At 40.0% G+C, this 25999-nt stretch overlaps 1 protein-coding gene across 2 annotated transcripts in view; it reads left to right on the top strand.

The window, feature by feature from the left end:
- Positions 1-20234, top strand: part of LDAH (lipid droplet associated hydrolase) — a 118837-nt gene extending 98603 nt beyond the window's left edge. Inside the window, exons 6-7 of one of the 2 annotated variants that reach the window (XM_066995006.1) lie at positions 3888-3970; positions 16995-20234. In XM_066995006.1, coding sequence (XP_066851107.1) covers positions 3888-3970; positions 16995-17186 — 275 coding nt within the window. In that variant the 3' untranslated portion in view covers positions 17187-20234. The other variant, XM_066995007.1, reaches the window with a different exon arrangement.
- Positions 20235-25999: the final 5765 nt, after the last annotated feature.

The raw sequence follows: 25999 nt of genomic DNA, 5'->3' as shown, positions 1-25999 counted from the left end.
ACCTGTCAATAGTTTCGTTAGGGATCTCACTGGTGGAATACCATGTATGTTTACTGAGTTTACAGACAATATGATGCTAGAAGATACTGCACATTTGGTGGAGAGGTTTGGGATCAGCGTTCAAAATGACCTTCAGATAAAACAAAGAGAAACAGTTGGGGAGCAGGTAGAACTGAATGCTGTCCTTCTTTAAAGAGCCAGGCTGTTCTGGACATAAGTTTCGATGCTGAATCACTGGTTAAGCAGCAGTTTTTCAGGAAAAGCTCCTGGGAATGTCATAGGACACAAGCTGATGGGGTTTAACCTGCTGTGCTGTCAAGAGGCAGATGTGACTGTGATATATATGAAGAGGTACGTCGGCTGAAGGAACTACAGCTCTGTTGTTGAACAGAGGTAGACTCTCCAGCATAAACTGAAGTACCGTGTCAGTAAAATTCAAGGGGTATGAGCTATTGAACGTATCCAGAGAAAACCAAGCAAGAATGGTAGAGGACCTAGAGAACAGTACCTGAAAGGAAAGGTTGTTAAAAGTATAAATTACCAGCCCTTCACAGCTATTTGCTCGAAGATTACTTGCATTAACTGTATCTAGTATTAGAGGAGCTCGGGGAAAGATGCTTAGATGGGAATGCCTATATGGCAAATAAGTGTGCTTATCAGTTTCCCGTGGCAGTAAGGTTAATAGTTAATGGCGTATGACATTAAAGAAGTACTTCCTTTTATTGTTTTGCATTTTAATGGATTGTGCTGTAAGATGGAAAAACAGCATATCACGAATATTGTGAATGCGTTGATAATAACATGTCTTTAATTGTACTTCTCTGGCTGCACCACCATTCTTAATTTTGCAGTATCCCACAGCGGCTGGGACTGTCAGTATACACACTGCTTCAGATGTGGTCATGTTGTGTGATTTACATAGTGGTACTGCAGAATTCTTTATTGTCATCTTCCTATTATTTATGAAACATAATGTATGATTTGATTGTATTTTTGAGTAAAACACACAGTGAACAGCAGTCATCTTAGCAGTCTCTGAATTTCCGATTCCCATCCTTGTATTAATTTAGAAGCTTTTAAGGTAAAAGAATATTTTGGGTCTTTCCACATGTATATTACTTACCGTATCTTGAATTTGTACTTCATATACCAGTGAGTTGATTTCTTCTCTCTCCTCTTTAGGTCGCTTCCACATTTCTCACTGCCTGGCCCTCACAAACCGACTAGCATTGTATCCTGTGCAAATGCTGTTAGTACACTACTTATCCCATCACCAGACCATTAAAATAAATTAAAAGTAATACATGACATGAATATGAAGCTGTACTAGAAGCTTAGGCCAGGACTCATCCCACCTCAGTTTAGACACTTAATTCAAGTTGGGCTGGTTGAGGTCTAAAGTCCTTGTCAGTGAAAAGTCATCTTGAAAAGTAATTTAACCCATCCCGTAAATGATCAAATCAGCAGCTGTGTTCAATGATTATTCACAGATTTTAGTACTAATCACTATTTAAACATATTTGTGATGAATCTAGACCCTATTCTTCTCTGTGATGTAAACCATCTAAGCTAATCTAATCCTAATTTTTTTTCTTTTCTTCAAGACTATTTCTTAATGCATTACAACCTTTCATTTTATAGCTGTTTAGCTTTAACTACAGTTTATGGTGTGAAATTGCAACAGAGAGCATTTAGAAGGCCAATAGTTTTTGTCATCTGGTTGTGTTTACTGAAATATTCAAGAAATTATGGGTCAGTAAAATGCTATTTTCCTTTGTAAAATCAGTAGTGATTAGAGACTGTTTTCTGCTCCCGAAGCCTCTGGACAGGGTGATTCTTACATAGTAGGATTGCTACCAGCTCTGCAATTCCTCATGTAAGGTTCTTTAAAACTCTGATATGTACCTTCTTGCCCTGACTTTTCTAGTATATTCTGTATATACTAGAATATAGAGTAGAATATATACTGAATATAGAGTAGAAACTTCCTGAATGTTTTGAACAAGAAAGGTCAATGCAAAAAAAAGGAAGATCAGGTAGCTTCCAAACACTGTAATTATCTTATTTAGCTACTCCTTTAGCCTGTGATTATCTGTTAGACTCACCAATTCTTGTAGGCCTTTTGTTTCTGATATACCTAAAGAATATTTTATTGTTTATTTTTAATTCTTGTAATGTTTGTTCTTGGAAACCTACTTTTGCTCTTTGCAATTTCCTCTTACTTAACGCCTGCTGAAGTTTTAAGTTCCTGTTTATTGGCTTCCCTAGGATCATGTTTCCAAAATTTGAAGGATTTCTGTTTGGTTGAAATAGACTCTTGAACCTTGCCATTCATCCGGTTTAGCTTAATCCTGCCTTCCTGGTTCCCTTTCTTACACAGTACACAAGTCTTCAGAGAGTGTTCCTTTGCAAGTAGTGTCGTTATTTCCTTTGCTGTCCTACAGTATTACTTTTAGGATCTTTATGACTAATTAAGTTTACTAAGGCTGAGAATTCCACTTCATTTCTTATTTTTTATTTAAAAAAAAAAAAAAAGCATGAGCAACTCAGAAATATGAACAGAACCCACAAAGAACAAGAGGTAGGATGGAGAAACTAAGATGGGAGATGAGGAGCACAGTATTTACTGTTCACTTTGCCCACAGTCCCATGTATGCTGTATGACTGAACTGGAAGTGCAGAGCTGCATACAGGATCCAAGTATAAGCTGGTATGTGTCAGGTTCTGCACTGATGGCCACCAGTGTTTTCATCCCTGCCTACCATCTACTGTTTGAACAGTGTCTGGAGCTGAATTGAGAAAAGGAAGACAAATGTCAGTTCTTGAATATGAAACAGTGCTGTAGATGGACAGACTTTTGCCAGCTGTCCCATAGGATTAGATGACTAAGTTGCTAGCTACAAAACTGCAGAGAGGTCCCTTTGCTTGGTAGAATAGGATGGGGCAAGCAAATTTTTGCAGGATTTGTTGGATTGTTTACATGCTGCAACATCTTGCCCTTTTGTCTTACGCTAGCTGTATTCAACGTTTAATTGAAAAAGACAGAGCTCTGCAGGCATAGAACAGCATTGCATCTTCTTTGGCTGGCTCAGAACTAGATACTACTTTCTAAGATTTTGTTTTTCGTTTGAGAGCACTGGCTTTGTCTTTTAACATTTGATCTTTGGGGCCATCACTCATCTCTCCAGTGGCGTTCTGTTTCCTTAGAGCATTGCTGGAATTTAGCCAACTGCATGTTTTGGTCACCACCAAAGACCTATGTAATTGCCATTTCCTCCCCTATCACACATTTTGAGAATGTATTACTCCTGTCTCATAGCAATTTCAGGCCCAATACTGTCATTAACTATTTACACGCAAAACTTCATCGGTTCATATTTTAAAAGATTGTCAGTCTTTCCATTTTCTCCTTTTTTCAGAAGAGAAATTAGTAGTTTAGAATACTTTCAGTCGATCTAGGACCTGGACATTGAAATGCCTTAAGGTAATGTAGCCATTTGTGGTCTTCTCTTGGTACTGCAAACCGTGTTCAGTCCTGTTTGGGTAATATTATGCAGGACTACAAGTTTTGATGATGCTGTATTTGCCGTTGCCTTTATTATTTGTCAGGTTGAATATTTGAATGACTTACATATTGAAATGTCAATAATTTAATAATCTAATATTTAATAATGTCTCTTAAATGTAATGCTTTGAATTTAAAAGCTCACTCTTGCAAACACTTCATGGATGATTTATCATGCTTACTTTTTTTTTTACCTTTTCAGTGGCATTGTCAAGACGATGACTGCTCTAGTCACCTTACCTTTTTGCGTGGTTGGGAACAAATAGCTTTTTGTGAAAGATTTGCTGTGTAATTATATTATTGCATGTGTCTTTCTCTACAGCCAACATCTTGTATATGGCAAGCCAAGAAATGATGAAGGTTGTGGAAAGAGACAGTACAACCATAAAGCAAAATTTAAAAAAGGTAACTACTTAATTCTGAGTTTTCATGGGAAGTCCATGTGCATGGGGAAATTTTGCATCCTTTTATATTATTGCAAAACCAGAATTTCAGAAGGATTCGTTCTGATTGTATGTTAATGCCATTTCACTGATTTGGAGAAGCCGTTAAAAGGGTCAGTGATCATTAAAGTGTCATTGATCCACACCTTTGTAGATACAGTATTCACCACTACCAGATATAGCATTCCAGTAACTCCTGTCTCACAGCATTCCTGTGTCCTCCTTATGTCCTTGCTTGTATGGTATCCTTCATGGAGGTGAAACAGTGTATGTTCTGGCTAAGCCTGAGATGATTCCCCGTGAGGCCAGTAGTTACGTAGATTGTGATGAGACAGGCAGATGGCCAGCCAAGACATGAGTGCAGGCTGATTGACCAAATCCTCACACTTTGCTGCTGGACAGATCAAGCAGAACGTGTACCAGCAGTGTTGCGTGATGTACATGTCTGCTCAAGAGGTCTAGACCACTGTGTCCAAGAGCAGAATCTGATCCATGACATTTTCAGCTTGACATCTGTTAATACCAAGGGATTCTGCAAGCTTGTTTTTTTATGGCATCAAAACTTATGAGACATTGGTCAGCAAAATGTACACAGTTCAGCCATCTGATTGTCATGTAAGATAAAGATGTGGAAAGCACATTCACTGGAGACAGAAGCTACTGCTGAACTAACAAACTAAGCAGTTCGGGGGACCTTTCTCCTGCGCTGAGCTTTCTCATGTGTAGAGATTTATTGTTGAAACAGGTCCTAGTACAGTTTGGGTCTACACCGGTGAACAAACATTCTCCTAATCAATTCCCAGGCACGGTTCTGGGGTTGGCAGAGGCCAGGAACTGTTCCTAATTGGAAGTTTTGATGTGGTGTGGTCACCCTGTTTTGGAGGCTGAGAGAATGTAATAGTCAGACCATTCCAGGTGGCTGATGAGCCAGAAAACTGCCACATATAATAAACTACTATTGGTGTAGTTGCTGTGTGAGTAGATGATCAGCATAACATGTATTATTCTGCTGTGTTCACTTCCTTCACTTTTTTTTTTTGTTTTTTTTTGTATCATCCTTGTCCTTTTATTGGAAGAACCATTCCAAAACTTTGCACTGGCAGAGATTTTCCTTGGAGAATGGGATTTTCTAGGACAGAGGTCCTATATCTCTGTAAGATTACTTTGCGCTTTGTAAATAGATATGGTACAAAGTTCACTTAATAAATCAGTCTTTCTTTTTTTGGATGAAAATTGATTTATTTTTGACATATTCCACTGCCTTTTCTGCAGTTCAAAAGGTATGTTCAGATGGTTCTGTTCTAATTATTTTTTTTAATTAGCTAAAATAGCACACATGAATAAGGAACACGACACTGCACTAGGCATGCATATTTCTTCACATTTTTATTGCAGAGCATTCAGCGTTCTTTTGCACTTAGGGAGGAATCTCAGTGAAGAAACTGAAGGGCTGATCATGCAGACTGCAAATACTCTCATTGTCTTAAATAAAACTTTCCGTGGGTTGGTCCAAAGCCTAATGAACTCAAGGGAAACCGTTAATTTTATTGACTGAGTCGCCTCTCGGAGTGTCAGGGAGCGACGGGCTCTGCCTGCTCCGTAAGGGAAAGACTCCATGAGCCGAGGGTGACTCCCTAAGCAGGGTGCTCTCCCACAGCACCCAAGTGGGACAGGCAGAGCAAAGTGCTGGTAACAGGGTCCACCAACAATCCCAGAACAAAGCAAAGCAATGAGGAAGAGAATCCAGTCAGGAGCAAAAGGTGGCAGGGTCAGAGACAGGACTGGGGACAAGGCTACAACATGGGTCCAAAGTTTATCCAGGAGTGATCACAGAATCATTAAGGTTGGAAAAGACCTTCAAGATCATCTGGTCCAACCATCCCCCTTCTACCAATGTCACTCACTAAACCGTGGCCAAAAACATGACAGGAAGCAAGCCACAAGGTGCGGTCCATCCAGGCAAAAAGCTGTGTACGGCATAGGCCTGATGTCGGTGCAGGAGGCAGGGCCAGAGGCTAGCTCTTGGCAGAACTAGTAGCTCAGACAAAGGCTAAAGGCCCAGGAATGGAGATGGAGATGGTTAGAGATGGAGACCCTGGACCCACGGGCAGGGAGTGTGGGTGAGGGTCCCAGGTGAGGCTGGTAAGGGCCTGCTAGTGCACTCAGGGCCCTGAAACTGAGGGCAGGACTCTGTAGGTTACCCTGGGATTCGTCAGGGTACAAAAGTAAAGAGTTTCCAGGGTCAGGACTTGGAGTGCTTTTGGAAATTTTAATCACAAACACATGCTTAAGCGTAAAAGCTTGGTTGGATGAGGATGATAGAGCTGACAATTAGCTGTAGCACCAGTGACTTCAGAAGGTCCACTCAGATGCTCCAGATTACGAATATGCTTATTTCTTGTGCTGAAAGAAGGCCCATAGCCAACAGTAAGAGTTTGCAGGTGTCTTAGTCTGCTTCATCTGTGCTGTTGTTGACTCTCTCAGTCTAAGCACAGCCTTGGCACACAGGAGCTTTTTTAGACCTGTGTTAACTTTCTTTTATTGATTCTTCTATGTCCTCATACTTTTAAAGTGGGAAACATACTCAAGAAAACAAAAAGCTGAAGCGAGCTTAGAAGCAGCTTGCAAACCAAAGAAAAAGCAAGTCTAAAAATGAAGCTAAATGCTTCTCTTTTTTCATTCTCCTAGTAATTTCTGGGAATGTAAGAATTAAGGAAAATTTTTATAGCTGGCATTATGTTAAATTTGAAGTGTATTGACAATAAAAAATGGGCTTAACTTATAAAGGTTGGAAGTTTATAAAAACAGGAACTATAGTCCAAGTTGCTATAGAACTGGCAAGCTGTCACTTCAAAAAATTTATACTGTTTAGTGGTCACTGTGATCATATGCTAAAAGCCAATCTTAACACCTGACTTTGCCAGCTGCTGCGGAATAGAAAAGTTATTTCTGGATCATATTTGCATTCTGTGATCTGAAGAAGAAAGAAGAAGAGACAGTAAATTATTCCAATCTTTCCATGTCCAGGTTTAACTATAATTATTACTAGTAAGGGACCAGGAGAAATTTTATCTTAGGCCCCAGATTCTAACAATGCTTATTGCTCAGATTTATGTTAAAAGAACAGGAGCTGGAATATTTGGGGGATAGTTATTTGAGGTATTTCACTTATAATCTTCTGAAGACAGACGTTATGCACATGAAATAGCAATGGAATTGTATGAAGAGAATGGAACCTATCTTCTGACAAAATAATATGTGACAGAGCATTTAAAATATGGGCTGTAAAGTTATATCTGGATCAAGCAGTACATGAATGTAGGCTTCTTATTGCAATAACACAAAGACTTGTGATAAATCACAAAATCCAGACAAATAAGGTAGGGGATACTGATGTAAGATTTGCTCAGCTATGATGGTTAATTATCATTAGCTGATTGTGTCTAAGCCAGCTGAGCTACATACTTTCACTGTAATAACACCAACTCCCTTTCCTAACAGAAACTGGAGGCAAAGATACTACTGTACTAGAGGAAGTTTATTGTAATTCTTGCACAAAAGGAAGTGGGTGTAATTCAGTATTCATAAAAAATATATCAGCACTGAGCATCACAGAGGTTTTACATATAGGATAAAAATTTAAAAGAGAAATGGAAAATGACTATGTTGGGCATTCAACCAGCATGCTTGTCATGGACAATGATATCTCCACATAAGAGCTCCCTACAATACTTAAGTCTGCATCATGCCACATTCATTGTTTTATTTTAAGACTTAGCTTTATAGACTCTTTTTTTGGATTTTGTAATCCTGTTGTAATCAAAAAGAGATTGCATTAAAGGGTAAAACTAGGGGGGTTGCAGCGGAAATTTTGTAAAATAAAATCATCTCTTTGGTTTTTATACTTATTGTGATATATTTTATTCATTACTCTCTGTGTAATACACAGTAGCTCAACTTTTAAGAGTAGGATCTGCTCCAAAGCCCATCTAAATCAATGGAAAAGCTCTGACAGACTTCACCAAGTCATGAATCAGTTTGGCAGTGATCTTTCTGTAGCAGTTCATAATTTCTTAAGACAATAAACCATCTCTTCCAGTAACAGAAAATCACGATTCTTCTGAGTAGCATATTAAACCTAAAAAAGGTTTATCTGCTTCTTCAGTTTATTTTCACCAGTGATTTGGTGCAGCAGATACATTGATTGTGTAAGGAAAAAGACAGGAAACATCTGAAGTAACATTACAAAGATGAAAAAAATCTGCTGCCTGAGAAGAATGTTTTTTAATCAAGCTGGAAAATAGATATTGGAAGTTTAAGGACACATGAATCTATTTTCACTCACATTGAGGAAGTTTGTGTTGTGGGTGGCTAATAACAGGCTTATAGCCTGTAGATGTTTAGGTGGTGAAGAAATTCCATTTTGAAAAAATTAAAGGAATGAAGTATGTGTTTACCATTTTCTGCTTCTTTCAATGGTGAATTTAGAATTTAAAGTAATACAAGTTTATATCGCACCAGTAATACCATAGAAAAGGTGTTATCCAAAAGCATCAACTGAACTGATACTGAGACATGGAAATTTAGATTAAATATAGTAAAAAATGAAATATTTCCTTTCCACAGAAATGTGAAGTGCTACATTATTCTTTTAAAAAACTACCTTTATGTATATTTAAAAAAAAAAAAAAAAAAAAAAAGCAACCAAGAACTATTTTGACCCCTGAAGCAGCTGTTTTGATGTTGCCCAGTGTTTTTGTTTGGTTCTCTGTAGACACATACAGGGGGTTAGTAATTATTCCTGGTGCGAGAACCATGATCTGAAGATAAGTGGTTAAAAGAATACTACAAATATTTTGCCTGCCCACAGCTTGAGTGAGTTGCTTGCCTACATTTGTGAAAAACCTTCCAAACGCTCTTTTTCAATAGGTGCAAAGTGCTCTTCTGAGCCAAGAACACCTCTTTTTTGGCTGGTCTCACATCCTTTTTGGCCTGCACTCCCTGGAGGTGCAGAGTTGAAGTTAGGGAAGTTACACAAGTGCTTGGGGATTTTGGTGCCTGTGTCATTTAACTACAAAAACAACCTTCTCTTTGAAGCACCCAGAATGCCTAATCAGGGATCAGCACTTTCCCTCCTCAATTGAAAAGGATCCCAGTGAGCATTCAAAAAGTTCGGTGGGCTACAGTCTACTTTACTGTGATATTTCAAGTTTCCTATAGCTGAGCTCCTGTTAGCATCTTTCATGCCATGTGGCATTCCAATAAGGAGGCGGTGACGTGGACTTCCAGGACTGAGGATGGTATAAGGTGTGTGCTTCATAAAACAGGCAAAGACAGCAATATTTCCCTAGTCTTTTGAAGAATACTTAAGAAATCACCCTTTAGCCATTACAAACCCTTAAATGTGAGGATGTGAGGGAGGTGCTTACCTTCCCTTGCTCTGCTGCAGAACTCATTGCACAGAAGAGAAAAAAAAAGTCATTTACAGCCCATCGCCGATCCTGTTGTTTCAACAGAGATCTAACTGCATCACCTGAGGTAAGTTCCCCTGAACGTAGGCAGCATCGGGATGCTTTTCAGAGGGAAATAATATTTGCAGTAAATAAGGTTGGAGGAATCTGGCCCAGTAATATTATCGCTTAAAGAGTGGTTTCAGGTCTGTTTTTATTTTCATAGTTATACAGACTTGTGAAATATTCATGTTGCTGACACATCTAAATATATACCCTTGAAAGGTTTCTAAGTCTTTAAAAGTAACATAATATAAATAAGTTAATCACCCTGGTTTGTTGGTAAAGCCTATGCATCCTTTTTAAAAGCACATTTTACTTTGCACTGAGTTTGAGAGAGTAGAAGTGGCTTGCCTGATCTCTTAGATGTACATGCCAGGAACATTGCTAAATGAAGTTATGTAGGTGGCCAAACTGCAGCAAAGGTAGAGAGAAGCCCTTTCTCCTTCCTTGGTTTATTGAATTTCCAGTTATCACTGACAAAGGCGTGAAAGCAGGGAGCCTCTGCTCTGTCCGTTTGGTAGAACACCGTGTGTGACGCCGGGGAGAGGAGTAACACATCGTGGATCACGTGCAGAGTAGCCACTCCACCTGCCTGTGTGGCTTTGCATCTTAATTTCACTGAAAGCAAAATATTTTTCCACTCCTTTTCCAGAGAGGGAAGCTGTTTTTGTTTATTATTTATGTTGATTTAGCAAAACTGGTCACGTTCTTTATGTTAAATAAAATCACCACAAATACTTCAACTACCCATTACACCTTTGCTACAACCCCTATAGGTTAGTGTGTAAAAATAGCATTATGTACCCCAGATTGCCAACTGCCTCTTGTTGGAATGGTCCATCACAGAATTAAAGAATCATAAAGGTTGGAAAAGACCTCCAGGATCATCTGATCCAACCCCTACCACCAACATTACCCACTAAACCATGTCCCTAAGCACCACGTCCAACCTTTCCTTGAACACCCCCAGGGACGGTGACACCACCACCTCCCTGGGCAACCCGTCCCAATGCCTGACTGCTCTTTCTGAGAAGAAATGGCCCCTAATTTTTAACCTGAACCTCCCCTGGCACAACTTGAGGCCATTCCCTCTAGTCGGCACTTAGAAAGTAGAAAGTTGAGGAATCCCAGTTCTGGTAAAACAAGCCTAGAAGCAAGTTCCACAGACCTTGCTATCAAACTGGCTGATCTCAACCATGGCAGGATCACGAGGGGAAAGAGGTGGTGTCTCGGAGAACCAGATCCCAGAGCTTTTAGGGCTTTCTAAGGCAATGCTAGCTCTTTGAATCCTTCCCAGAAACTGATTAGTAGAGCCAAAGCACAAATAAAGCAAGTCAAAAAAAAAAAAAAATCATGTCCCAAATCAGTATGTTCCCATGTCGTTTATACTATTCTTTTGGCAGGATAAGGTGAAGGCACTTTCGCAAATCCAGAGAAGCTAAGCCATTTTTTATAAACCATGATTGAAGCTAAAATTAATTCTGGGCTAATGCCTTTTAAACTAGTTTTCATCCAAGAGTAAATGAAACTATTCACTGGTTATCGTGGAGAGATGTCACCAAGAGAGAAGTTGCTGTCTCATTCAGTGAATGTACGTGGGAGTAACACTGATAAAAGTTAATGTATCTGACACAAGGATTTCAGCAAGGACACCAGTCCAATCCTGCTTGCCAGTGCACATGTGCCGTCAGTTTATATCCACAGAGACTAGTCCTTCGCTCTTTGCCATCAGCTGGAGTGGTGCCTGCCCAAGTAATAAGATCCTAAAGTTGTTATAATGTGTACCGAATTCCAGAGAGATAGAGGAAACTCAATTAATATTTTTTAACTTTTTTGATTTGTTTTTCAGTGTTGACCTATGATGGCCACAGAAGAGGCATAAAAGAAATCTCTCTGTAATTTATACTTCTGTGAACGGTCATACTTACTAAAACAAGTGCCAATGGAGTCAACTGCAGGAAATCTTTATTATTTTCTTAGAAACTCTTTAAAATGTAAACATCCTGTTGATACGAATCTCAGATTCTTCTGATGTTTACTTAGCAGCTGCCGTCATTGTGCAGTGTCTGAATACACATACCATATTACATGGTACACAAGCTGACAGAGCCATATTCTGACTTGTGTTTTATTTTACAGAAGCTAAGACTGAAAACAGTTCTTAGCAATATAATTGTAAAGCAGCTTAGGAGAACATTGATATTTTAAATCTATTGAAACTTGGAAATGGCGTAACTGTTTTAAACACACTGTTGTAATGGCAATGATAACCCGCATCCCCTTTACTCTGCCCCCATAGTCAGATCCTGAAAGAGTAAATGTTCTAGGCACTCATAGCAAACAGGGTGTTGCATCAAGGATCATATAAAGGCTTTGTTGTGTTCACTGGTAACTGCTGAATCTGGAATACCTGGAAGTCTCAACATTCAGTATTGCGAAAGAATAAAAAATAATCTCACCGCAATGGCAGAAAAGTTAAAAAGTGCAAATATTGAAAACTTCAAGCACAGAAGAAAATAGAAAGAACCTTCTCTTTATTGTTTTGTAAATCTGATTATTTTTAAGCTAGTCTCATTATTTTGGGGGCCTGACTCACCATTTTTGAATGCTTAGGTTGGCAGCAGTTTTTCATTGCTGGTACAGTGGTTGTGCTGACTCAGGACGTCTTTACAGCCATGCACAGTCCACAGGAAAATATGTACTTTACAGATCCATGCAAATCATATACTGCACGCCAGTGTTTCCTACTGTTAATGAAGATTCCATGTGCCTCTGGTTACACATGGTTCATTAATTATGTCTGCCCATGTGCTGCAGTAGCAAAACTACTGGTGTAAAATTGAAGATGAAGATTCTGGATGCTTTTGTTTAAATACGTTTAAAATAAATATCCCTTAATATATTAGGAAAATAAGTAACATCCTAACATCTGTTTTGTGGCTGTATATGGTATAGGCAAAGAACAGGGACATTTTACCATTCAGAGGGAGACCCCCAGTGCCACAAATGACATTTAAGCACTGTTGACTTCCATAGCCTCTTTGCCGCATTCTGTATCACTGAAAATTTCCACCTTAATTACAATCCTGCTTTTAGATTTTATAGAATAATCCATTAGTAGGGAACCATTTGGAAAACAATTCTATATTCTGTTGGCAATTTCTAACTAAAAAACATGTATGTTTAAGTTTTAGATTTGCAGGCATGCTCGCACAGACAGACAGAATGCACACACCGACATTTGCACACAAAATAAGCAGACAAAATAACTACAGCATCAAATAAAGCTCCCCAGCACTACCTGTTGTAAGAGTGTTCTTAGCTGCTTATGACATGCCCTAACTTTCATTCCATTTATGACACGAGTGGCTATCCTGCCTTGATTTCATTTTTTGCTTCAGTCCAAAAGGTTCTACAAGGTCTATGAGGCTGAGGGAAAAAAAATACATTGTTTGCTTATGATAAAAATTCTTGGCTTGGAGAAGGAAGCTATTCATTCCACTCAAAGGAGATACGGGCTGAGCCAGCATGTAGGGAACTAGTGAGCGAGAGGTAAATAGAAATAAGGAGGGGGAGGCAGGATGAAATCAAAGGCTCCGTTTGTTCCATCAAAGGTAGGCTTCTAATGCTGTATGAGATAGTGGATTCAAGCTACCCGTGCAAGACTGACATAAGATATACAGGAGCTTTCTGTAGCTACAGTGGAGGCCAAATGGGCTACTCTAACATATCTGTCTTAAGTTGCATGAAATGTTTATGTATATGCATCTGAGCCATGCTTTATGAGTTTACTGGTAGGTAATCTAGAGGTGCAGTAGGCAGTAGAGGTGCAGATGACCCCATTAGAGTCAATAGAGATCTACAGAAGAAGTCAAGGTGGAATTTGGCTGCCTTAAACACAGACATCTGCTTTAATTTGGGGCACTGTAGAATATATCCATGTGGCCTCCAGCTGCTTTTCCAGCAGTTTGTGGGTTTCCTGTAAAATCTACGTCATGCCTGTCAGTCTCATGCAGAACCCTTCGTATCTAGAGCATCTCACAAAGGCAGCAGGTACCTACACTCAGGCAGCTGAGTTCTGCCCTTCCCGAAGTGCTATTTCACCCACTTCACAGTAGACACCTGCTGTTCCAGCTGAATAGCTTTCTACACACCAATGACTTAATATTGAGTAAATCTTAACAGACTGTGGTGGGAAATTGATACCTAGTACACATGTAAACACCACAAAACAGTTGTATGCATTTAAATGTTTCTATGTAGAACTGAACCCAGTCCTGACACTAGGGAACAACTGGTGGTTGGAGAGAAGTTTGAGGGGTAGAGCTGGGAATAGAGGTTCTAGACTGAAAAAAAAATGTGGAGAATTGCTTGGGGAGAAATTAAGACTCTGAATGGTATGAAGAGACCAGAAGACTGTAATTTGGATTTGCAGGGCAAGAAATTGGGACTAGAATAAAAAGCAGAAGTAGTAGAAATTGGAAATGACTGGGTAAGGAGGATAGAGCTAAAACAATGCGTTGAAGATGGTAGAGCAGTCCTGAAACCAGAAGGGTTGGATGGGACAAGATAGAAGAAGTTGTACATGGAAAGACTGGACAAAAGACTGGGCAAGGCATGTAGTTGGTAAACATACTGGTCTTTTCTGCTTGGAGTGGAACCTAAATTTCTGAAGTCTTACTGTTCCTGTTCAGGTGCCTTTGGCTATGTTTGCCTTAAAATCAGGAGCAGCACAACAGAGGAGAATTTGCAAAGCAAAATAGTAGGTGGTGAGGACCTGATGTTCTCAATGTAGGTGGTTCAGAGGGTTATTACTTTAACCAACAGTTGCCTGTTCCCGTGGACTGAATGCCCATTAGTGACTGGAGCTCAGTGGGTGTGGTCCTGAAAAGCATACTTTGATTTAGTTTTGGTTGAAAGGGTAATGCTATGCACAGAGGAAAACCAGCTCCTAGATGTTTCAGACTGCACATTCAAATTGATGTAATTTGACATGAATCTCTGTGCTCCCCATCTGCAAAATGGAGATAAAAATGGCCACTAAGGTGTTGCAGAAATAAATTAATAAATGTGAGCATGCATATACTCTAGTGGTGTGTGCCAGAGGAATGCACATAAGAAAATAAATTCTGTCTGTAAACCATGAAATATGTAGTAAATAAATCCTGAGACCACACACAGAATATAAAAAGAAAAATACTATCAAATAGCAGCTCATCAACTGACTGTCATCCTGTCAGTGGATTGAATGAGTCAAGGATCCTTTGGATCATGCAATGAAGGATTAAACTGTAATGCAAGTATACCAGAGGTGGGCTAAGAATGCACATAAATCTTTTGTTTAGTCATTTCCAAATCTGTGAGTTCTCAAGTTTACAACCCTACCTGGAGAATAGCCCATTTCACAGTTCATGCGGACTAAGCCAAGTACTTTATCCACCTTTGTAAGTGTAAATGACTTTTCATCTTTTTTTTCTAAATAATCATGTGATGAGACTCTAGGACTTTAGGACTACTCCATCAAAATACCTAATGATTTCAAGGAGTACTCCATTAAACTGAAATTGCTGCATTTCTTTTCTTATCAGTTTCATAATCATTATTTTTGTATCTGTTGGTAACGGAGCCCAGGATCAAACATAATTTGGTCAGATGTTTGGTTTTCAGAAGATTTGAATGCATTTGGCCATTTTCAACTGGCTTTTTGGAGAATTTTTGCTGATGTGACTTACTATGATTTATGAATAGTCACTGCTGAAGGCAAGATCAAAGGAAAATTTCTGCTAAAGCAAAAAACATACCTTGTTCCTAGCAATTACTTAGTGACAAAATTAATAATGTTTGTTAACATGGTTTATGTTCTATGCACATATGCTTGGAAGTATAACTGGGGTTAGTGTCTATGTAACCGAGGTATTGTATTTTGGATACACTCAACAGTCAGTAATGTCCAAGATTTGGGTAAGCTTCAATAAGAGAAAAGCAGGTAAGACAAAAACTTGTAACATTTTGTGAAATGCAGTCTGGGCTCTTAGCCCACCTCTACCCCAGTGGGCCAGTAGGGTGCACTTAGTTATATTTCACATGGCTACAAAAATGATGGAATTGAAGATTTTTGCGATTAAAGGAAAATGTTTTGTCCCCTAAATTATATAAGCATTGCTCAATTACTCACTGAAGTACAGAAATGACATATGAAACAAATGAGAGTAATGGAATTAGGCTGAGCTCTGTGTGTGATATGTTGAGCAATCAACATCCTTCTCATACCTGTATTCGAACATTATAAAGAAACCTCGTAATTAATCTTGTTCCTGTATAGTTTTAAGTCCATAGGTTTTTACTGTCTCCTAAAGAACCACTCTTCCTTGAATTACTTTATGGAAATGAAAAACATAGCTATAGCATAGAAAGGTGAACACAGGGGAAAATGACTACTTGGGAAAGAAATACAGACAGTGTTTCTAAGAAAGAGAGAAGTCATTTTATTCAATGTGACATTAACCTGGTATTTTTGACTTCTGTGTTTGGGTGGTCCCAGTAGCACTGACTTCATGTATGTCTTTGACCAAAGTTATTAGGGTAAGTTCAAAAGAAAATGGTCTTTGGTAGAATTTTACTTCCACATTACAATCTAAAAATTGCTCATTGATCTTGAGGAGGTGCTTGTGCTCTACATGTGCTGCTCTTCAGAAGGATAAAATTCTCCAAGCAAAAAAAGTTTTGCTTTTGAGAATAACCCAGATGATCTTTAGAGGTCCCTTCCAGTCCACACCATTCTATGATTCTATGATAATTATTATAATGGCATGACTGAACGATTCACCTCTAGTTTACATCTAACACCAAGGCTAGGAAAATAGATGTTCCTTCACCCCCAACCAGGCAGGTGCTTTGAAACCACATCTAAAAGATGCCAAAAGAAAAAGTCACTCATAAACGTGGAGGAACCTTCTGCTTTCTCTTACTTTATAACCAGAAAATAAAACAAGAACTAAAAACAAACAGAAAAAAAAATAGTGCTTAGCAGACTTAGCTAGGACATAGTCTCCATTTTGTTATTTGAGTAAAAAACTAGAAAGCTATTATAGAAAACATAGCTAGTAGCTAGTGAAAACATAACAGCTTACCTGTATAGGTGTGGATGCCATGGACAACCAGATGTTTTGATCCACAATAATAAATCTCTTAAGACACCTGGACTTTTGTCAGCTGACCTCTGTTTTCAGAGATAAGCCCAGAGATAAGCCACAGTTTTACAGATGAGGAAGCAAAGTTACAGAGTATTTAATTGATTTCCTTGTAATTGCAGACTTGGAAATAACCCAAAACTACCAATTTGCTATTTGTCATGGTATGTGCTTGGTCATGAAGCATCCCTTATTTCTAAATAATCCAATGTTCTTTTCATGGATATTGCTTGGTTCATCGGTAACTTTTCAAATTAATGATTTGATATGCTTTGATTTCTAGCTGATTTTTTACTATGGAACTGGAGACAGCTGGTGTCCACAGAACTACTACGATGAGATCAAAATGGATTTTCCAGACGGGGACATTCGACTTTGTGAGAAAGGCCTCCGCCACGCCTTTGTGCTGGATGCCAGCAAGGAGATGGCTGCCATGATTACAGACTGGTTACGGGATGATCTGACCAAATTATAAGCACTGATTCAATGATCAACAAGAAAACAATACAATTATTTTGTGAACGTGTGATTTTTTGTGAGAGAGTCTGTCCTATTTTTTGTTTGTTTATTATAGATTATGGCTTGTTTTCTACTGAGATGTTTTAGAGAAAGTTAAAGAGAGGCTGGCTGGTCCAAAGTATAGTTTTCTCGATTTAATGGTGATGTACCTTCATCCTGTGTCTTCAGAGCTCTTCAGGACTTGGAAAAGTGTGGAATATTTATTGTCTTCTAGCACTCTAGACAACACTGATACTAGATTAACTGACTACAAGTGTACTTGTGTTACTACCACTTCAATTTCTTGCTGAGGAGCTGTCAAGGCCGTATTTGGGGCAGCCCAGTTGGTCTGATTTAGAAAGAAATATCAGGCTACTCTGTATGGATAAAAATCCCCCTGTGGCAATCAGTCCTGGCGTACTGTGAAAAGCCTGGGCCCTCTCCACCTGACTCATCTGTCTGTGCAGCCCTGGCACATGAGTAATGGACACCAGAACTGCCCAAGGCCCCTAACATCTCCTTCAGGTCTGGTGGGGCTGGTGGACAGTCCAAGGTCAGGCCAAGTTCAGGCTTTGTACAGGGGAGCTGTGAAGATGAGGTGAAGATGAGGTCCTCCAAGTATCAGAAGGGGTTTAGAGTGCTCCCAAGACTCCACAACGTATTAAGCATAACATAAGGTAGGTGAGGCTGCTCAGCTAGGGAACATATTTGAAGCCCTTGTTTCGTTTTTTCAATTGACTGTAGAGAGGGTAAAGGACCCTGGCCAGAAGAGCCAGTATTACAAGGTGAAGTTGATTGCAAAATCCATATATAACTACCTGTAAGTGCCCAAGCTCTCTGAGCTATCATTCTTCTAATGAAGTCCCTGGGAACAGTGTTTGCTTATCAGCTTTAACGAATTAAACCAGTTTTGATGCTTGCCTGAATTTCAGTTCTTTGCTCTAAGGACTGACGTACGGCATTTTCTGCTAAGCCACAAATTAGGGAAGTCCACCGTGAGAAAACTGCCATTCTGCTGTGATTGCACCCATGGAAGTGCATGAAGTGTTAGTATTTAGAACGCAGTCCTGGCTGTAGCACATTACTGATAAGTGCACTGTGTCTTACATTTTTTCATCCCTCTCCTTTACAGATAGAAAAAAAAAAATGTCCTACCACTTGTGATAATACAAGAAATTACAGCCTAAAGCGAGAAATGAAAACAATGTGAGTAAGGGGAACAGAGCCAAGTGTAATCAGGAAAAGCTTTCTAGCTGTGAACCTGTGAAATAGACTCCCTGTGGAGTCCATAGGGAGGTTTATAAATAAATAAATAGAACACTACAGCATATAGTCACGGGAAGTCCTGCTCTAGCAAACGAATTTAGAAGATGCGTTAGGTATCTAACTTACAAGATTCATTAGCGTATTAATGTACTACTGAGAATGGTGCTGGAGAACGTTTTCTGTGATGAAGGAATACTGAATGATCAGCTCCATACTTACCTTACACGACTATATACACACCTTCCACTTCTCTCTAGATCCCACTTAACTCTTTCACTAATATTTAAAGCAATTTGTACAATTTAGTTTCTGGATATATTAAACCAGTTTTCAAACCTGCAGCCAGATGGTGGATTTAAGTGACCTTTTTTGCATCATGTGAACTGCTTTGTCTTTTGAGACATCCGCTGGCTTTTCAGATTACACTGCCACAAAATGAAACAGATGCTGATGCTTGAGGCAGAAATGTTGAGACCCCTGTCACAACAGCATGGGGAGGAGCCAGGTGTGCTCAAAGCGAAGGGTCCGTGCCAGTGCAACTGATTCTGGTCATTGGAGAGCCCTGGAACTGACCTTCCTACAGGGCCGTAGTCAGCAATGATCAAAACACTTCTTGTGCTCACCTTGGAAATCCACAGTTGTGCATGTCTGTGTGTCTGTCCGTGTTCAACCAGCCCCCAGATGTTGGCATGGAGTCCTGTTGAAAGTCCTCGTGGCAGATGCTAAACGCATCTGTTGGCCTAGGTGCTCCCTGTGGCAGAATGAGGGTGTGCGTGTCTGCATATGTGTGTGTGTATGTATATATATACGTATTTATACACACACATATGCATGTGTGTGTATGTTAGCGACACAGAGAATACAGTTCACCTGGTTGTTTTGGTCTATGCATTGATATGGTTAGACAAAACGTTTGTTCTTTATACGGAATCACGTAATTGAGCAAGGAATCAGCTTGTAAACGTTGAGCGGTTGTGGTGGATCTTCTGGGAGCAGAAAAAATCTTGCATTAACCAAAGATGACAAGCAGCTATTAAAGCCTGGAAACTGAAGCACCTATGAGAGGCAGTTGTTTACAGTGCATTATTCGTATACTTTGTATGAGAAATTAATTTAGCAATACTTGTACTTGACTTGTGTATTCCTTTTATACGAATGCTAACCTGTTGTTATAAATCCTACTGACTGCATTAAGACCTAAACTGAGATTACTGCAGGATAATGCCTTACGATTTTCTTAAATGAATTTTCTCTAAGATTATGGAAACCATAGTGATTCAATTGCGTCCTTCCTCCTTGAAGCTCTTACCGTAAGGCTAAGATCTGAAAATTCACTACTCTACTCATTGCATAAAAGCATGGGTCTACTTTTCACAGCCGTATTTCCTAAGAGCAGCGGATCTCACACAATGAGAATCCAGCTCTTCTGAAGCCAGTGGTGTTCGCCAGGACCCCAGGCAAAGAGTGTCAAAAGTGCTTATGGTCCAAATGTGCCAACTCACCATAAAAACACAGTGTAATTTTGCCTATTTTAGACTATTTTAGAGTTCTTGGGAAGCCTATCACGAATGCATTGACTGTATGAGGTAGCATCTAATCTTTGTCATTCACACTTGTGCTTAATTGTCAGTCACCACGTGAGTAAACCTGCTAGCTACAATGACTTTGACTCATGTTCGTGTTTTGCTAGATCAATACCTTTTATGACAAAGTACACAAATCCAATAACAAAAATAAAGACATTTGTTGTAAAATGTAATTTGAGTCTTCAATAACTTGTTCGATCCTAGTTCATTATTTCATGCATGCAGAATTTACAAAAATACTTGCCAAAAAACAAATTTCACATGCAGTTTAGACATCTAACCTCAGGGGACATTGGTGGGTGGTAGGCACCTGACAAGTTTAAGCATTTTTATCCAGAGCCACTCCAAAATAATCAGTGTTTCCTCTTGTTCCCTCCAGCTGAGTATTAGCTGCTTTGAATGAACTATAGTGTGCAGGCTAGAAAGGCTTCAGGAAGCTTGGTGAGTGCTTTCCCCGTGTTTATGGTGAAGAATTTGGAGCTGGACTCCAAGCTAAACATCAGTTTCTTGACTCACAGGAGACAGATTGCATACATGAGCCACAACAGATGAACTCTTCTCTGCACTTGAGGTCATTTACGTATTGATTTTATGGAAAACGGGTTTGTATGTGCATCCACTCCCCATCTCTTTCTTTGGTCTAGCGAATTGCCAACAAAGACTTTAAACAAGATGTTCAATGTTATTATTAATCACGTTACTCAAAATATTACCAGATTTGGGTAAACTCGCAAGACCCAGGAGACCCATTTTATTCTGTGTCACAGGTCACAGTCAGACTCCCAACTGCAGTAAGTTTCTGAGGCTCATCACTTCCAGGCAAGTGTTCTCTTCTCTGGCACTTTTACAGAGTAAGAATCCTGAGAGCTTTTATGAGTGACCAGGAACAATATACAAGCATGGATTTCTGCAACAGCTGATGGGGTTTATTACAAGCAAAAGATGGTAGCAGTAACAGTACAATCCAGCTGCCAGAAGCGATTGTAGCATCACGCAGAAGTTATGAAACAGGGTAACACGCATGCTCAGATGGCACAGGCAAGGAGACATTTAATTAGAGGCTGTTTTCAACTCCTTAAGCTGATAGTAAATGGAGTAGGTTTTTCCATTCCACATATTGCAGGAACGTGCTTGCAGGAAAGCAGTTGTGTTGCGGTTTTTTACCAGTTTGCAGTAGCTAATAAAATACAGAATGTTAAGACATCTGACTCATTCTGCGGAGCAGTGCTTGCCAGCCAGTTACTTGGAGGAGATTTTTTGCCATCCCACTTGAAGCAATTCACAATGAAAAAGGCAATGGGGGACTGCTCCTCATTTTCCCTGTTTATGAGCATCTTGCTCAAACTCACTTGAAGCACCCACCCAGCCCCACCTCTAAAATGCTGTGCTTCATTTATTAAGAGAAATCCACGTGTATGAAGACCAGATGGCTTGGAATCGGGGAAAAAACAGGCTTTCCCAATGTCAGAACTACTCGTTTTCCCTCACAGACACCCTTAAAATTTAAGAATCCCACTGTTCCAACCTGACTTGTTCAAAAAAGGAAAAACATTTTATTTATATTCAAATGTTTTGACATGTTAACATCATCTGCTTTCACCATGCATGGGATACTGCAAGTGATCAGTGTTTATTAAGAAGGAACCTTTATTTTCATGCCCACAAAAACTCTCTTTAAGCATCCAGAATGAAAGGGACTGCACAGCAATAGCTATAGCCTCGGTGAGGTCAATAGGACTGCACACAAGCTTAGAGACACCCATGTGCTCAATTGACTGAGACTAGGGCCATGAAGACCTTCAGTATGACGGAAAACATGGCATTAACTGTAAGACAGGAGCTTTCTTTATCTTCATATCCCTACTGGTTTGCATCAAAATAGGACATTTCAACAGCAGGATTCTTGCAGAATTAGCACTTCGTGATAACGAGGATTTAGGTTTTCAAAGTAACAAGAGCATGCCTATGTAATAGTAAAAAAGTAGGCCTGGCTCACCCTGTTTACCCCTAGTTCATAAAGCAGTGCTCCACCCCAAAAAATGCCTAGCTTCCCTCTCTGGTCTAAATTTATCTAATCTATCTGATCTAAATACAGGGGTACCAGATCTCCCTCTTGAGGTCCTGGCAGGCACCAACTTATTTATCTATCTATCTATCCACCTACCTACCTACCTTTCTATCTATCTATCTATTTAGTTATTACTAAATAAGGACAATTGCTTTAGGGTTAAGTCACTAGATGCCCAAGTCAGACTATGTCCTCATTTAGCACCGTCTTCCACTATGTGTAGAAGTGTCCCTGGACATCTTATCTGTCTCTGCTGTGCCTCTGATTTCTCTCAGATATGGATTGACCATGGCAATGCTTGGTTTTCAGAATATATCTGAAGATTAAGTAGTTTATTTTGTAAATCACATGAATAGTCTGAAGTCCTATTAGATTTTGTTGAAGACATGACTGGATTCCTGTGAATAATTATTTGGTCCCACCCTTACAAATTTTGTTGAAAATAACTTAAGATAATACTTTCCTGTAAAACTGCACATGCAGCAGGCAGACACTGTGGTAACCCCCCCCACACGCCTAACCAGAGAACTTGTGCTACATGTACATTTACAGCCAATCTAACTGTAAATGAGTATGTGAGGGTGCCCGAAAGATGGCTCGTTTTTGGTATGTCACCTCAAGTGCGCCGGGAGAAGAAATCACCATGCGCGTCTCCAGATGAACCATGTGTTTGTGTGTGCTTAAGATGAAGGGGCAGACTAGAAAATACCAGTGTTGTGAAAATTAATATTAAAGTCCTTCAGGCAACCCCCCCATCATCAGTTCTCCATGTTGTTTCTCCTGATTTTAGAAAGTGAGGTTGCTCTGTTGTGGCTGAAACACATACCCAATGCCTTGAAGGCCTCTTCCATGCTTCCAAATATGCCTTACTCCACATCTGCATGTTCACAATATTGTGTGTGGTGGAGATGTATTGGAGGCAGTCTTAACCCTACCACATTCATCTGCTGTCCCCAAGTCACTTTGGTGATGACCATTGCAGGAACCATGCTACAGCAGCTCACTCAGCCTGAAACTTCTCTTATTTCAACTATGCAATCCTAGTGAAAGCAGATCAGAAAAAGGTCATATAGCTATTTGAAGCCCCACCTAGAATGTGCTTCATATAAAGACAACCTAATCTTACAAATTCCCTGCCTTCTGGATGCCCCATAACTTTTAAAGTTCTCATCTAAGAATGCGAAAGGGTTTCATGACCCAGTGTGCTTTATTAAGCTATTAAAAATAAAAAATAAAAGGCTTTGAAAGAGTGAGGAAGGGAATTAGGAGAATGAGAAAAAAATAAAAACCAGTATTAAAATCAATATGTAATAAAAAATAAAAAAGTAATAGTAATATACAGTCTAATCGCTAGAATACTAGGATATGTACCATGTGTACCAGTGATACCTAACAGGAATGAAACTACTAGGCCTGATCTGGGGGAAAAGAATTCCCCACTATATGTTTCCAAGTATATTTTCATTTACCAAGTTTTGAAATCCAAAATTTCTTCCTCATTTCCTAATGGGATATTTTTACCAGATGCAAACAGACCGGGCTCGTCCCACCCCTCCTTAGGAAGGCCAATGCCTTGGGCTCCCTTTGCAGTGACTTCTGGATGTCAGGCTCCTGCAGAGGCAAAGTCTTGTGCTCAAGTCAAACCCATCAGGAAAGCTTTGCGTGGTCACAAGCATGATGTGAGCATGAGGGATTTCCCCCAGTTGTCATATTACCCCTTCAATTTTTTGTTTCTGAGCCTCTAAAGCTTCCCATTCAAGTCAATGGTGAGCACCCTGCTTGGCTGAGTGGCCGGAGCTGGGTAGCTACAGGTCAAGGCAGAACTGTATTCAGAAGCACAGGGAAGAAAAGGGATGTACCTTTGGATGACAAATCCATTGCAAACGCTCACTGTTCTTCCACTTTTTCCAGTGAAAAATACCTGAGCTTGCCAGGGAAGGCAGTGTAAAATGAATGGCTTTTTTGTATTTGTTTTTTATAACCTAGGTAGCCCAGGAAGTCAGTATGACTTATGAAGGACGCTCTAAAATGAGCCATTTGGTTTTGATACACAGGCACAAGTCAGCAAAAGAAAAACTCTTGCAGGAATCTATTTATCAATAAAATATTTAATAAACTTATCTGTACAAAATATTAAAAAGGTTATTGAAGAGTATACAAGAATACTTATTTAACAAATATATACTGCTATATAATATATTCAAGAAAATATAGATTGCTGTTTACAGTTCATTTACAATCCAATATGTACAATCTATTTAAATTTTAGAATACATACAAACAATGCATTTACACCATCACTTACAGAACTATCTTCTTTAGAGATATTTCACACACTCAAACCTGGAAAAGCTGAACAAATACATGGATAGTTTAGAGGCACACACAGGGATACAAGTATTGCTTCAAAAAATTAACTACTAGAGATACGGCTATTGGGAACTTGAGTCCTTTTTCATTTATTGATATTTTCCTTTCTATTCAAAGGAAAGAAGACATAAATAAAACCATGACTGACCAGCAGAGAGGCACGTTTTGTCAAAAGAGCTCCAGATAGTCTTGACCCGACTTCAGAAAAAGAACAGGCACTGATAGGCTATGTGGTAATTCGGCAAACTGGATATACAAGCACGACTGGCATTACCCCGGGCTGCATCTAAGCTGGGGAGCACCGAGAACAGAGCAGGTCCTCCCTGCACAGAAGTGCCTTCAGTTCTTGGGAGCAGCGCCTTCACCAGCTTTGCCAGCAAGGAGCAGGAGTGTGATGCGGGGCCAGTGACTTCAGGGGTCAAGGCTGGATCAAACCCCACAGCTAAGGTTTAAGAGCTTGATTTTCAGAGGCACGGCACTTCAGAAACTAAGGCCTTTCTTTTGGGGCACGACTTACATCCCACAGGTTAACGTGCTCACGTGGGATGAATGTAACCAGCGTGGTCACCCCCTCCCTGCCCAAGGAAAGTGCCCCAGTCTCAGCTGACCACAGCCAAAGCAACCACGGCACTTCAGCACCTCCTCAGTGACTAAGGCCTGGTGTCTCCACGAGCAACCATTCCTTGTCCTGCCCTGTGGAAGTCCTTTAATGTCCCGCTGCTGCCAGCACTACGGGTGCGAGCCCTCGGCCTAGGGACCAGCAGGGAGCAAGGCAGCCCTAGGCTCAGCCTCCTCTCTGTTCCCCTCCTCTCTGTTCTTCTAGGCAGGGTTGAGGAAGCAGAAAAAACTTCTTCATGGAGGAACACCATGGAGAATGCTGCCATCTCTCTCAACACTGAGACCAAAGCCGGCGCCACAGCACTCAGTGAGGCCGGGCCTTACCCAGTGTCTTGTTCCTGTTAATCCTCCACTAGTGGAGACCTGGGTGACACCACTGAAGGTTCATAACACAGCAAAGTGGAAAGTTTCCATTGGGAAAAGCACCTGAACGTCTGACTCATCATGAAAAAGTCCTCTCCTCCCACCACCTTCGACCCCACCAGACCTGTGGCCCTGCAGGCCCATGCTCGTGGCCACAGATGGTGCCTGCAGCTCCCTCAGCCTTCCCGTCCTCACTTTCTCCACTCCCCAACCCTGTGCTCCCCATTCTGAAAACCCAAAATATGAACACAAGTATCAAGAATAAAAAACGAGCTCACAAAATATCAGACTGAATGCTAGAGTGGCGATGACAGAAAAAATCGGGGAAAAAAAAGAAAAAAAAGAAGAGCAAAACCTGCTGAAAAATGGCCAGGTTTCGTTTGGGGCCACTTCTGGGAATAGATCAAGCTTTGGTTTAGGATGTTTAATAGTAACGTACTTGAAAATGCTTTGCTGCCTAATGCTTCCTGCTCTACTCCACTCATCCTAAAGTTAAACATGGGTGCATCAGCCTCTTGT

This window comes from Anser cygnoides, chromosome 3 (genome assembly GCF_040182565.1).
Source record: "Anser cygnoides isolate HZ-2024a breed goose chromosome 3, Taihu_goose_T2T_genome, whole genome shotgun sequence".
In the NCBI taxonomy this organism is placed as follows: domain Eukaryota; kingdom Metazoa; phylum Chordata; class Aves; order Anseriformes; family Anatidae; genus Anser; species Anser cygnoides.
Note: the sequence above shows the minus strand (reverse complement) of the source record. Positions and strands in the feature narration are given on the sequence as shown.